Source organism: Hemitrygon akajei, chromosome 9 (assembly GCF_048418815.1).
Source record: "Hemitrygon akajei chromosome 9, sHemAka1.3, whole genome shotgun sequence".
Taxonomy (NCBI): domain Eukaryota; kingdom Metazoa; phylum Chordata; class Chondrichthyes; order Myliobatiformes; family Dasyatidae; genus Hemitrygon; species Hemitrygon akajei.
In genome coordinates, this window is record NC_133132.1 from 62,242,974 (window position 1) to 62,256,257 (window position 13,284).

Sequence of the window (13,284 nt, forward strand, 5' to 3'; positions counted from 1 at the left end):
TCCCCTCAGCCTATGACATCCCAGAAAAAGCAATCCAAGTTTGTCCAACCTCCTCTTGTAGCGAATACTCTCTAATCCAAGCAACATCCTGGTGAGCCTCTTGCAACTTCTCCAAATCCTCCACATGTTCTCTGTAATAGGGTAACCTGAACCACACACAAAACTGGTTCAGTATTGTCAAATGCCTTTCGAGTGATGACTGACAGAATGGAGAGAACCATCGTACATTAAGAATTGCAATAATGGAAAATAAAACAAAGTGACTTACAGTCTCAACAAAAGAGCAGGAGTTCCTTCCTTTCCATGGAGGAGTCTTGGGTAATGCAATGAACTTCTCATTCCATGTGTTGGACAAGCTTCCCTCTGTTGGACCAAAAAATGTCAGAATCAGTGCTGAAACCATCTTAGCATGTTTAGCCTTTCCCGTGCAAGTACCTGATAAATGTACAAGGGTGTAAGGTATTCATCAAAATGTGGAGACACTCCTCAGACTCAGCTAGCATATTAGTCAAGTAGACCAGAAATCTAATACCACATCTTGATGTACAGCCCCAACACCACAACTAACAGACTACTATATATACAAAGGTTAGAACATGGAATACTACAGCACAGTACAGACCCTTCAGCCCACATTGCTATACTCTCTCCACAACCACGACTGTACGGCTAGGCACAATGCAAGTGCCACCTATAAATTTGCCGATGACACAACTGCTGTTGGCAGAATTTCAGATGATGAGGAGGAGGAATATAGGAGAGAGATAGATCAGCTGGTTGAGTTTTGTTGCAACAACAATCTTGCACTCAACATCAGTAAGACCACGAAATTGATTGTGGACTTTGGGAAGTGGAAGTGGAGGGAACACACATCAGTCCTCATTGAGGGATCAGCATTGGAAAGAAAAAGCAGCTTCAAGTTCCGGGGTCCAACATATTGATGCAAATATGAAGAGGGCACACCAATGACCCGAGCAAATTTCAACAGATGTACCGTCACTGTCTAGGATGGAGGGGCCCTGCACAGGATCAGACAGAGCTGCAAAAAGTTGCAGATTCAGTAAGCTCCATCACAGACACTAGCCTTCCCACCACCAAGGGCATCTTCAAAAGACTATACTTCAAAAAGGTGGCATCCATCACTAAGGACTCCACCAACCAAGATATGCCTTCTTCTCATTTCTACCAGAGAGGAGGTACAGGAGCCTGAAGACTTACAATCAATGTTTCAGAAACAGCTCCTTCCCCTCTATCATCAAATTTCTGAATGAACAACAAACCCATAAACACTGCCTCACTATTTCTGCTCTCTTTATGTACTATTTATTTTAAAAAAAAGACATGGGAGCAGAATTAGGCTATTCAGCCCATCGAGTCTGCTGTGCCATCCCATCATGGCCGATTTATTATCCCATTCTCTTGCCTTCTTCCCGTAACCTTCGACACCGTTACCAGTCATGAACCTATCAATCTCTATTTTAAATATACCCAATGGCTTGGCTTCCACAGTGATCTGTGACAATAGATTCCATATATTCACCATACTCTGGCTAAAGAAATGCCTCCTCATCTCTGTTCTAAAGAGAAGTCCTTCTAATCTGAGACTATGCCTTCTGATCCTGGATTCTCCCACTATAAGAAATATCATCTCATTGTCCACTGTATAGGAAGAATAATAGGTTTTATTCTTCTAAACTCTAGCAAGTACAAGCTCATAGCCCATCAAACTCTCCTCTTATGTTAATCCCTAAAAAACCCAGAAAATTCTTAGCATTACTGCATGTAAATTTGGAACCCATTATGATTTGAAACTTGTCTACCCAGAAAGTACTGCTACTTACATTTGATATTGAAAGACGCCACTGACATTTGAGCCTCCTCTCCAGTGACTGTATTCCGAGTGATACACTGGAAGTTTCCACTGACTTCTCTCTGAACAACTGCTGTAAAGTGCAGGTTGCTTCTTTCTTATTATAATTTATAGTATATTTGTGTATTGCACTGTATTGCTGTTGCATAACAACGAATTTTACAACATACATCGGTGATAATAAACCTGATTCTGATCTTTTAACCTACTCTACAATCAATCTAACCCTTCTACCCTATATAGCTCCCTATTATTCTGTCATGCATGTGCCTATCTAAAAGTTTTTTTTATATGCCTCTACCACCACTGGCAGGGTGTTCCACACATCCACTTTATATGTGCAAATCTGAACTGCAGCTATTTTAAAAAAATTTATGACCAGAAGAACTCTGACATCCACACTATACCTTCCTCCAATCACCTTAAAATTATTCAGCCCCCCCATCCCCCACTCATATTTGCCATTTCTGCACTGGGAAAAGTTTCCAGATATCCACTTGATCTATACCTCTTATCATCTTGTACACCTCTACCAAGTCGCCACTCATCCTCCTTTACCTCATATAGAAAAGCCTTAGCTCACTCAACCTACCCTCAAATGATGTGCTCTCCAATCATCACAGCATCCTGGTAAATCTCAAAGATTGTTACTCCCTTGCTTATGTACTTCAAAATTCACAATGGAGCCCAAGCATAGAAGTACACAACAGCAGCATTGTCCAAATAGATCCCTTGAACTTAGCCATTTCAGCTCTACTACCTTTACAACATGGTTCAGGTAGCACACACTCATGGTCCAAGAGTGAAAACTTGTGTTAAAGTGGAGACAGGGATTCTTCCCATAGCAACAGTGTAAATGTGTCAGCAGAAATGAAAATGAACAGCTGGCGTGGCACTGAGCATTGAGGTATTCTAAAAAGATGTGTAAACAATGGAAAGAATGTGTTATAACCAAAACAACAATCATTTATAACCACATCTGGAGGCCCCATTCAGGACTAATCAGCCTCCCCAGAAATGAAGTGGAAGTAAGTCATCTTGTACCCAAGATGGCGTATGATGACGACCAGCAGAGTTCTTCTGGTCATAAATTTTAAAAAAATAGCTGCAGCTATACCCCAAAAGACCACAATCAGTTCAGATTAATCAAATCTTAACCCAGCATTTAATTTTTTTTTACAGCTTTTGACTGACGTGCTGTACATCTGGAAAATGTTACCATTTGTTCCAGCAATTTTTGAAACAATTGCTCAGACTTTTTCTTAAAAATATGAGCAGCTTTTAGACTAAACACCATAGTTAAATTTTAGAGCCATTTCTAACTGAATGTGGCATTTCAAAGAGCCTATAGGAACATAAGTGGATGTTATATTGGTCGAATGTGGATAGCATGCATTCAGTAAGTGACCACGCCTGTGCTTAAGAACACAAAGGCAGAGTCAGAATGGGTAATTACTAGAAAGCCACACATTGTAGGAACCTCATTCGTTGTCACCACTTCTCCCTTCTCCACTCTCAATCCTGGTGCAGGACTTCAACCTGAAACATCGACAATTCCTTTCCACCCCTATAGATGCTGCTCAACTTGTCAAGTTCCTTCAGCAGATCGCTTGTTGCTCCTGAATCCTCCTGCCTGCCCAAAACACAAGCATGTATTTTGAACATGAGAAACACATGTAGTAGTAAGAGAGGAGTCAGCCACATTGCCCCTCCAGGCTGATCTTAGTCGCAACTCTACGTTCCTCTCCATTCCCTGAAAGTCTTGACTTTCCGACAGAACGAAAAGGTATCTCAACTACGTATACTTTCAATGATTCAATTATAAGCACTCAGTGTAAAGGATTCCAAAACCTGATGACCCTTGGGAGAGACTTCTCTTCACCTCTGCCACAAAGGTGCATCCGTTTATTCTGAAACTACACTAATTCTAAATTGCCTTTGAGTAAACGTGCTCTTAGCATCTACCTTGTCAAGCCACTCATGTTTCAAGATTCCCTCTCATTTGTCTAAAATCCAGGTTAAAACAACCTGCTGAACTTTTCTCATGTTACCCCTTTATCTTAGAAATCAAGCTGATGAAGTCTCAGAACCATCTCTAATACAAGTATATTGCTCCTTAAATATGAACAAAACCGTACACAATGGTTATGCTGTGGTTTCCCCATTGCCCCATATTCACGGCAAGACTTGTCTACTTTTACACTCCACCCTCTTTGCAATAAAGGTTTTCTAAGTACCAGCTGGATGATATTGTAATGAGGACACCTCAGGTACCTCTGCAGCATAGTTTCTGTTTATATCATTTGAACAATATTGTTTTAATCTTGAAAAATGAATAATTACATATCTAGCAATCTTCAATATTACCATTATTTACCACAATGGTCTACAATAGGTGCAACCTCACTTGCTCTCCACTCTGCTACAGAGTATCTAGACAACTGCAAAACATACGTCAGGCTGCTGTATCAATTAAAGCTCATAGTTCCAACGCCATTAACCCCTCAGTAGTATTCAGCAAGTTTCAAACTCTGGGTCCCCAGTACCTCCCTCTGCAACAGGATCCTTCCTTCCTCATCTAGAGGCCACAGTCAGTGAGATCAGAGATGAGGTTTCTTCCTCAGTGATGATCAACATAGATGTACCTCAAGGAAGCGCCCTGTTTTACTCTTTCTATACTCATGAGTGTGCAATTTAGTACAGCATAAACATGATCTATAAAGATATTGACGATACAACTACTGTTGGTAGAATCTCAGATGGCAATAACAAGGCATACAGGAATGAGATGGATCTGTTAGTTAAATGGTGTTGCAACTCAACGTCTGCAAGACCAAGGAGTTAACTGTGGACTTCAGGAAGGGGAAGACAGGAGAAAATGCACCAGTCCTCAATGAAGGGTCAGTGGTAGAAAGGGTTAACAGTTTCAGGTTCCTGGGCATCAACATCCCAGAGGACCCAACTTGAGCCCAACACATAGATACAATCATGAAAAAAGCATACTAGTAGCTCCATCTCATTTGGAATTTGAGGAGATTCAGTACATCACCAAAGACTCTTGAAATTTCTACAGATGTATGTATGGAGGAGAGCATGCTAACTGATTGCATTGAAGTCCGGTATAGTACCTCCAGTGCTCAGGATCAAGGACAAGAGGCAGTGACTCAAGGTAGCAGCATACATCAAAAAGGACTGTCACCATCTGAGACACAAACTCTTCTAATTACCACCATGGGGGAAGAGATGCAGGAGGTTGAAGATATACACTCAGTGGTTCAGAAACAGCTTCTTCCCCTCTGCTATCAGATATCTGAATGGTCAATGAACACCACCTTGTTATTCTTTCCTTTTGCCCTCTATTTATTTTTGTGATTTATTATAAGTTTATGCCTTTGCACTGTCCTGCTGCCAGAAAGCAAAAAAAATTCACATACTTTATGTCACTGATAACAAATCTGATTCCAATTCTGATTCTTTCAGTCCACCTGCCAAATTGTTGTCCACTGACTAAGCCTATCCATAGTCTTTGCACAACCCAACTTGCCTTCCGCACAACTTGCTTTCCCATCCATCTTTGTATCATCAAAGAATCTGGCTACAGATATGGTCTCCATCAATATTGATTGATATTCGAGTCTCTAGCAATGATTCCTTTGTTATTGCTTTTGTTACAACTTGCCAACATGAAAATAGCCTCTCATTCCTGACTGTTTTCTTAATCAATCCTCCATACACGTTAATACATTGCATCAAGTTCAATAAGTGTTTACCTGAGTTGTAATCTTTTATATGTCACCATTTTGGAATCCAACCATATCATCTACCATTTCCCCTTAATCCATTTTGCTTGTTACATCTTCAAAAGAACACTAATACATTCCTTTAATAAAAACAATATTTAATATTTTATCATCATTTAGAAAATCAAGTAATAGTCCCTTAATATTCTCTAACATTTTCCCATTGACATATTCTCAAATTAATTAAGTTGTCTGTCTCCCTCCTTTCTTGAATAAGGGTACTACTGTTTATGATACTCTAATCTTTTGGGACCTTTCCAAAGCTTGGAGAATTCTGGATCAGATTAGTTAGTTTATTGACACACACACCAGGTCACAATGAAATTTCTTGCTCAAGTGAAGCCCATGAGTAAACAGCACACATGGTAATAATAAATACAAGTGCAAGGGAAAAACCAGAATGGTGCAAGATAGAGTAGTGTAGTCTGAAGTAGTGCAAAAAGAAATGCTGAAGTGTCACTGACAGAGAGATAGAATTAAGAGTCCAAAAATGTGGCAGCACCGGCCCACTAGGAAGGGAATATAAACAGTGATTGGATCAGAAGTCTGAGAGCAGTAGAAAAGAAGCTGTTCTTGAGTCTGGTTGCCTGGGCTTTCAAGCTTCTTTATTATAAGAATGATGTGTAGTCTTTGGAGAGGATGAAGAGAAGGCCTAACAGGATGTTGTCTGGATTAGAGGTCATGAGTTACGAGGAGAGGGTTAACAAGCTGAGGCTGTTTTCTCTAGAGTAGTAGGATATATAGAGAGTGTCAATGGATGTTGTTTATTCGGATTTTCAGAAGGGCTTCGACAAGGAGTCACATATATGGCTGCTAAATAAGATAGTATATAATACCAAGAGGGCCCATGGTATGACAGGAAAGATACAAAGCTAGGTGGAGAGATTAGGAGAATGGACAAAGAAGTGGCAAGTGGAATACAGTGTAGGGAAGTATATGGTTGTGCACTTTGGTAGAAGGAAAAAAGGCATAGATTATTTTCTAAACGGGAGCAAATTCAAAAATCTTAAGTGGAAAGGGACTTGGGAATCCTAGCGTAGCCTTAAACTTACTTTACAGTTTGAATAGGTCTTAAGGGAAGCAAATGCAATATTTGCATTCATTTCAAAAAGACTAGAATATAAAAGCAAGGATGTAATACCGAGGCATTGGTCAGACTGCATTTGTGAGCAGATTTTGGGCCCCATATATATAAAAGCATGCGCTAGCATTGGAGAGGGCCCAAAGAAGGTTTACCAGAATGATACCAGGAATGAAAGGGTTAACATATGAGGGCATCCTGATGGCTCTGGGTCTATACTCTCTGAAGTTTAGAAGAATGGGGGGGGGGGGGGGATCTCATTGAAACTGACCAATACTGAAATGCCCAAATAGATTGGACATGGAGAGGGTGTTTCCATGATGGGACTGTCTAAAACCAGAGGGCATAGGCTCAGAATAAAAGGATGCCCCTTCAGATCACAGATGGAGGAATTTCTTTGGCCAGATGGTGGTGAATCTGAGGAATTCTTTGCCACATATGCTGTGGAGGCCAGGTCAGTGGGCATATTTAAAGTGCAGGTTGTTAGGTTCTTGATTAGTCAGGACATCAAAGGTTATGGTGAGAAGGCAGAAAATGAGGTTAAGTGGGAAAATGAATCAGCCATCATCAAATGGTGGAGTAGACTCATTGGGCCAAATGGTCTAATTCTGCTCAAGAATACAATATAAATGATAAGACTCTAGGCAGTGTGGAGGATCTGAGAGATCTTGGCATCCATGTTGATAGGACACTCAAAGCTGCTGAGCAGGTTGACAGTGCTGTTAAGAAGGCATATGGTGTGTTGGCAGTCATCAACCGTGGGATTGAGTTCAAGAGCTGTGAGGTAATGTTACAGCTATACAAGACTTTGGTCAGACCCCACTTACAGTACTGTTCATTTCTGGTCTCCTCACTACAGGAAGGATATGGATACTACAGAGAGAGTGCAGAGGAGATTTACAAGGATGTTGTCTGGATTGGAGGGCGTACCTTATGAGAATAGGTTGAGTGCACTTGTCCTTTTCTCCTTGGAGCGACGGAGAATGAGAGGTGAGCTGATCGAAGTGTACAAGATGATGAGGGGCACTGATCGTGTGGATAGCCAGAGGCTTTTTCTGAGAGCTGAAATGGCTAACACGAGGGTGTATAGTTTTAAGGTGCTTGGAAGTAGGTACCAAGAGGATGTTAGGGGTAAGTTTTTCCACACAGAGAGTGGTGGGTGTGTGGAATGCACTGCTGGTGGGGGTGGTGGAAGCAGATACAATAGGGTCTTTTAAGAGCCTCAGATAGGTACATGGAGCTTAGAAAAAAAAGGGCTATGTGCTAGGGAAATTCTCGGCAGTCTCTAGAGTAGGTTATGTGGTCGGCACAACATTGTGAGCTGAAGAGCCTGTAATGTGCTGTAGATTTCTATGTTCTATGTTCCATGTCTTATGGTCTAAAAGCTGAAGGAAGACTTGAAAGAAGATCATAAAATGATGTAAAGCATAGACAGATAGCCAGTATCTTTTATCCTGATTTGATATGTGTAGTAGTAGAGGGCATGAATTTAAGGTGAAAAGGGGAAGTACAGAGGAGATGTGCATGGCAAGTTTTTAAAAAAAGTGGAATATTTAGTCAAGAAGAAGGGAAGAGATCGCTGGGGCCATCAAACTTTACAACTCCTCCCTCGGAGTGTCAGACACCTGAGCCAATAGGCTGGTCCTGGACTTACTTCCACTTGGCATGATTAACTTATTATTATTTTATTATTTATGGTTTCATATTGCTATATTTCTTCACTATTCTCGGTGCAGCTGTAATGAAACCCAATTTCCCTCGGGATCAATAAAGTATGGCTGTCTCTCTGTCTGTCTCTGATGACACTCTTTGCATCCTCCTTGGCCACAAGGGTAGTACAGAGGATTGGAGGATGGCAAATGTTCCGTTGTTTAATAAAGGTAATAGGCAAAATCCTGGGAATATTAGAGCAGTGAGTCTTACATCAGTGGTAGCTAACAGAGAGGATTCTTCAGAACAGGATTTATGAGTATTTGGAGAAACGTGACTAAGTACAACTCTAGTGCTGTACTTGAATTTGGTAATGATACCACTGTTGTTGGATGAACCAAAGATGGTAACAAATCGGCATACAGGAAGGTGTTCCAAATCTGGAGCGGTGCCACATTTCACTCAACATCAAAACCAAAGAGGTGATTATCGACTCAGGAGGAAGAAGCTGGAGGTCCATGAACCAGTTCTTATTAGAGGAACTGAGGTGGAAAGGTCGGTAACTTCAAATTCCTTGGTGTTAACATATTGGAGGATCTGTCCTGTGACCAGCATGTAAATGACATCACAAAAAAGGCACGACAGCAACTCTCTTAGAAGTTTGCGTACATTCCACATGGCACCAAAAACTTCAACAGACTTCTAGAGATTCAGAATGGAGAGTATCCAGACAGGCTGCATCATGGCCAGATATGGAAACACCAATAGCCAGGAATGGAGAAGCCTACAGAAAGTGGCGGATACAGTCAGTCCATCTCAGGCAAAATCCTCCTCACCAGTGAGTACATTAAGATTCAAGATTGTTTAATATCAATTATTGTACACAAGTGTAAAGGAGAGAGAAATAATTGTTACTCTGGATCTGATGCAGCACAAAAAACACAATAAGATAAAGAACACAATAATAAAAAAAACAAAAAATATAAATACATAAGATAGCTTATATACATAGATTGATTGCATGGCCATAAAATGACACTAGACGTAAGGTGACTGACAGGAAATGATAGTGGGAGGGTGGTTGTGGAGGTGTTGATCAGCCTTACTGCTTGGGGCAAGTAACTGTTTTTGAGTCTGGTGGTTCTGGCATGGATGCTACATGGCCTCTTTTCCGATGTGAGTGGGACAATCAGTCCTCTAGAGCGAGCAGGGTGGCAAGCCCTAGAGGAATGCTGTTTCATTTGGCTGTATTCATGCATATGGCTGAATGACAATTAAATTTGAACTTCATGGTGTTACTGGACCTTTTTTGGCACCCTTCTGTATGCATGTCCTTGATAGAGGGTAGGTTGGTGCTGGTGATGCATTAGGCAGTTTTGGCTACCTGTTGTACAGCACTACCACAACCAAACAGCATCCATTATCTAAGACCCCCACCATCCAGGCAGTGCCCTCTTTTCATTCCTATGATTGGGCAGGAGGTATAGAAACCTCAGGTCACACACCACCAGGTTCAGGAACAAACCATCATGTTCCTGAACTGCCATGAATTAACTTCAATCACCTCTACTCTGAACTGATTCTGCAACCTACAGACTAATTCTTAAAGACTCTTTACAACTCATGCTCTCAGTATTATTTTGATTTGCAGAATTTGGCTTCTTTTGCACATTAGTTGTCTGTCACTCTGTCTATTTATGTGCAGTTTCTCATAAGATTCTATTTCATTTTCTTTTTCCTGTAAAGGCCTGCAAGAAAATAAATCTCACTATACACACTTTGATAACAAATTTTCATTGAACTTTGAACATAGTCATATTAGAGATGGTCATCAGCATGGCTTTGTGAGGGGCAGGTTGTGCCTCATGAGCCTAGTTTGAGTTTCTCTGGGAGGTGGCAAAACCAACTGATGAAGATGGAGTGGTGCATGTGGATTTTATTAAGGCACTTGACAAGGTTCCTCATAATAGGCTCATCCAGAAAGCCATGATACACAGAATCCAGTGAAACTTGGTAGCATGGATTGGGAAGTGGCCAGCCCACAGAAGGCAGAGGATGGTAGTAGATGAAGCATGTTCACCTGGAGATATTCCACAGGGATCTGTTTTGGAACTCTGCTCTTTGTGATCATTATAAATGATTTGGATGAGGAAGTGGAAAGGTGGGCTCAAAGCAAACTTATTACCAAAGTACATACATTATATGTCACTATATACTACCCTGAGGTTTATTTTCTTGTGGGCATTCATATTAAACATATGAAACACAGTAGAATCCACGAAAGACCGCAACCCCGCACCCAACAGGACAAACAACCAATGTGCTAAAGACAAGAAGCTGTACAAATACAAACAAAAAAATAAATAAATAAACATACAAACAACAGACAATAAGTATCAAGAACATGAGATGAAGAGTCCTTGAGTTCATAGGTTGTGGGAACAGTTCAGTGATGGAGCCAGTGAAGTTATCCCCTCTGGTTCAAGAACTTGATGGCTGAGGGGTAATAGCTATTTCTGAACCTGGTAATGTGGGTCCTGAGGCTCCTGTACCTTCTTCCTGATAGCAGAAGCGAGAAGAGAGCATGGCCTGGAAGCTGGAGTCCTTGATGCTACTTTCCTGCAACAGCTCTCCGTTGGATGTGTTCAATGGTTGGGAGGGCTGTGCAAGTTGATAGGGTGGTTAAGGCAAACATATGGTGTGCTGGTCTGAATTAGTCACATCACCTTTGGAGTACTGTGTTCAGTTCTGGTTGTCTCATTATAGGAAGGATGTGAAAATTATAGATGGTGCAAAGGAAATTTATCAGAATGCTGCCCAGATTAAAAATATATACCTTATGAGGGAAAGGTTGAGCAAGCTATGGCTTTTTTGTTTGGGGTGAAGAAGGATGAGAGGTGACCTGACATAGATGCATAAGATTATGAGAGGTAAAGATTAAGTGGATGGCCAGCATATTTTTCCCAGAGCATAATTGGCCAATACCACAGGACATCCACTTACAGTGAATGGAGGAAAGTTTAGGGGAGAAGTCAGAAGCAGGTTTGAATTTACAAAGTGGTAGGTGCCTGGCTGCACTACTCGGGTGATGATATAAGCTGGTACAAAATGGAACATTTAAGAGATCCTTAGATTGGCACATGGATACAAGAAAAATGGAGGGTTACGGCTGTGCAGGAGGGAAGGGTTAGACTGATCGTGGAGTAGGTTTATATAAGCGAGCACAACATCGTGGGCTCATACTGTACTGTTATAGATTTTGTGTTCTAAACAGAGAGAGTGGTGGGTGCCTAGAATTTACTACCAAGGGTGATGGTACAGGAAGACAGCATTGGAGAACTTAAGAGACTCTTAGAGAAGCACAAGGATATGCAGTAAAGGGGAGGGATACGGTCAATGTGCAGGGAACAAGGATTAGATTAAGTAGGAGTTACTGATTAATTAGTTTGGCACAATATTCTGGGCCAAAGGGCTTGTCCTGTGCTGTTCTACATTTGAGAATATAACAAGACAATGATGGAAACAGAAAAGAGGATAAAAACCAGAAAGACCATTTCAGGGAATGAGGAAAGAAATTAAAAACCGAGGTATCAAAAGCCAGTTGTTTCTGGGTTATTATGCATACCGCAACCTCCTTTATACTTGTGTACTGGAAATGATATTAAACAATCTTGAATCAAAGGATACTCATTGGTGAGTATAGCTCAAATTCCAAACGGTTATGAAACTAGGATTTCAGTACCGAGATAATGAAAAATCTAAAGGTGAATTCTAGAACAAAGGTATAATCTAGCTCTAATTTCAAAGCTATTTAAGAGTGAAAGTCCGCCTCACACGAATGGTTATGAAAATCTGGAACTGACTTACTCCAGGTGCCTGAGTAATGGGTCAATTGAACCTCTCCTAGAGTGGGAGTAGACTGTGCAGCTGATCTGTAGTCTGACTCCTCACATATAGGTTTTGTAATTCCTCTTAATAACTAAACCTTGGAATTCCATTAACTTTTTAAATGCACATTGCATCCCTTCCAAGACCAATATATTCTAGTTTTAAATGCAGTGCCCAAAACTGCTCATGGTTCTCCAGGTGTGGTCTAATAAGATTTGTTCAGCTGTTCCTCATTCCATTGACCTTGAAGGGTCTTCAATATGAAACGTTGAAAAGGCTGACTGACCTGCCAAGTGTCCCTAGTATTTCCTGTTTAAGATAGATAGTTTTAGACAGATGTCATAAATAAGAATTTATTTTTGTTGGTGGAAAAGAGCTGGAAATTTTAAAAACATATATTTAATGCTGCTGGAGGTATAGTTTTCAAAAACAATATAAACTGTCAGAAGTTTCTGATATATTACTGTTTTGAAAAAGTGGATAACTGTATTTGGAAAGAAAAATGCAACATGTATTCTCTGAGGCAAGATAGAGGAATAAAACAAAATGGGTTAGCTGAGAATCAGTACAGCTAAAATAGCCAAATGGCCCATTCAAAGTTAAAAATCTCAGAGGTGAATTGAGAATGCATTAAGTTTTACTGTAGCGAAAACCACAGGTTTGAAACCATCCTGTTCAATACGTTGCTGCCTAACAAAACTCACTCATATGTTAGTAACAAGCACCTTGGCAAATACTTCATTCATTTCTACTTTGTGCTTCCCACAACACAAGTCATTCTAAATTTGACAAAGTATGTTTTTACCCAGAGTGTTAACCATGCCGGTATAATTCTGGGGCTAAGTAACAGGTAAGTCAGAACATAGGGCTATTCTGTAGAGCAACAACCAAAGCACAGGAACACATCGGTACACCTTCCACAGCAGCTGAGCCAAGCCTCAAAAAGGTGACAACACTTAGTAACAAAACTTCCTCAAAAGTAGTCACGGTCAATG

The 13,284-nt window shown here is 40.7% G+C and overlaps 1 protein-coding gene across 2 annotated transcripts in view; it reads right to left on the minus strand.

Annotated features, from left to right (window-relative positions):
* lin9 (lin-9 DREAM MuvB core complex component) overlaps positions 1-13,284 on the minus strand; it is a 156,545-nt gene that overhangs the window by 62,275 nt on the left and 80,986 nt on the right. For both annotated transcript variants that reach the window (XM_073056107.1, XM_073056108.1), the window contains exon 3: positions 269-363. In XM_073056107.1, coding sequence (XP_072912208.1) covers positions 269-363 — 95 coding nt within the window. The remainder of the gene's footprint in view (positions 1-268; positions 364-13,284) is intronic.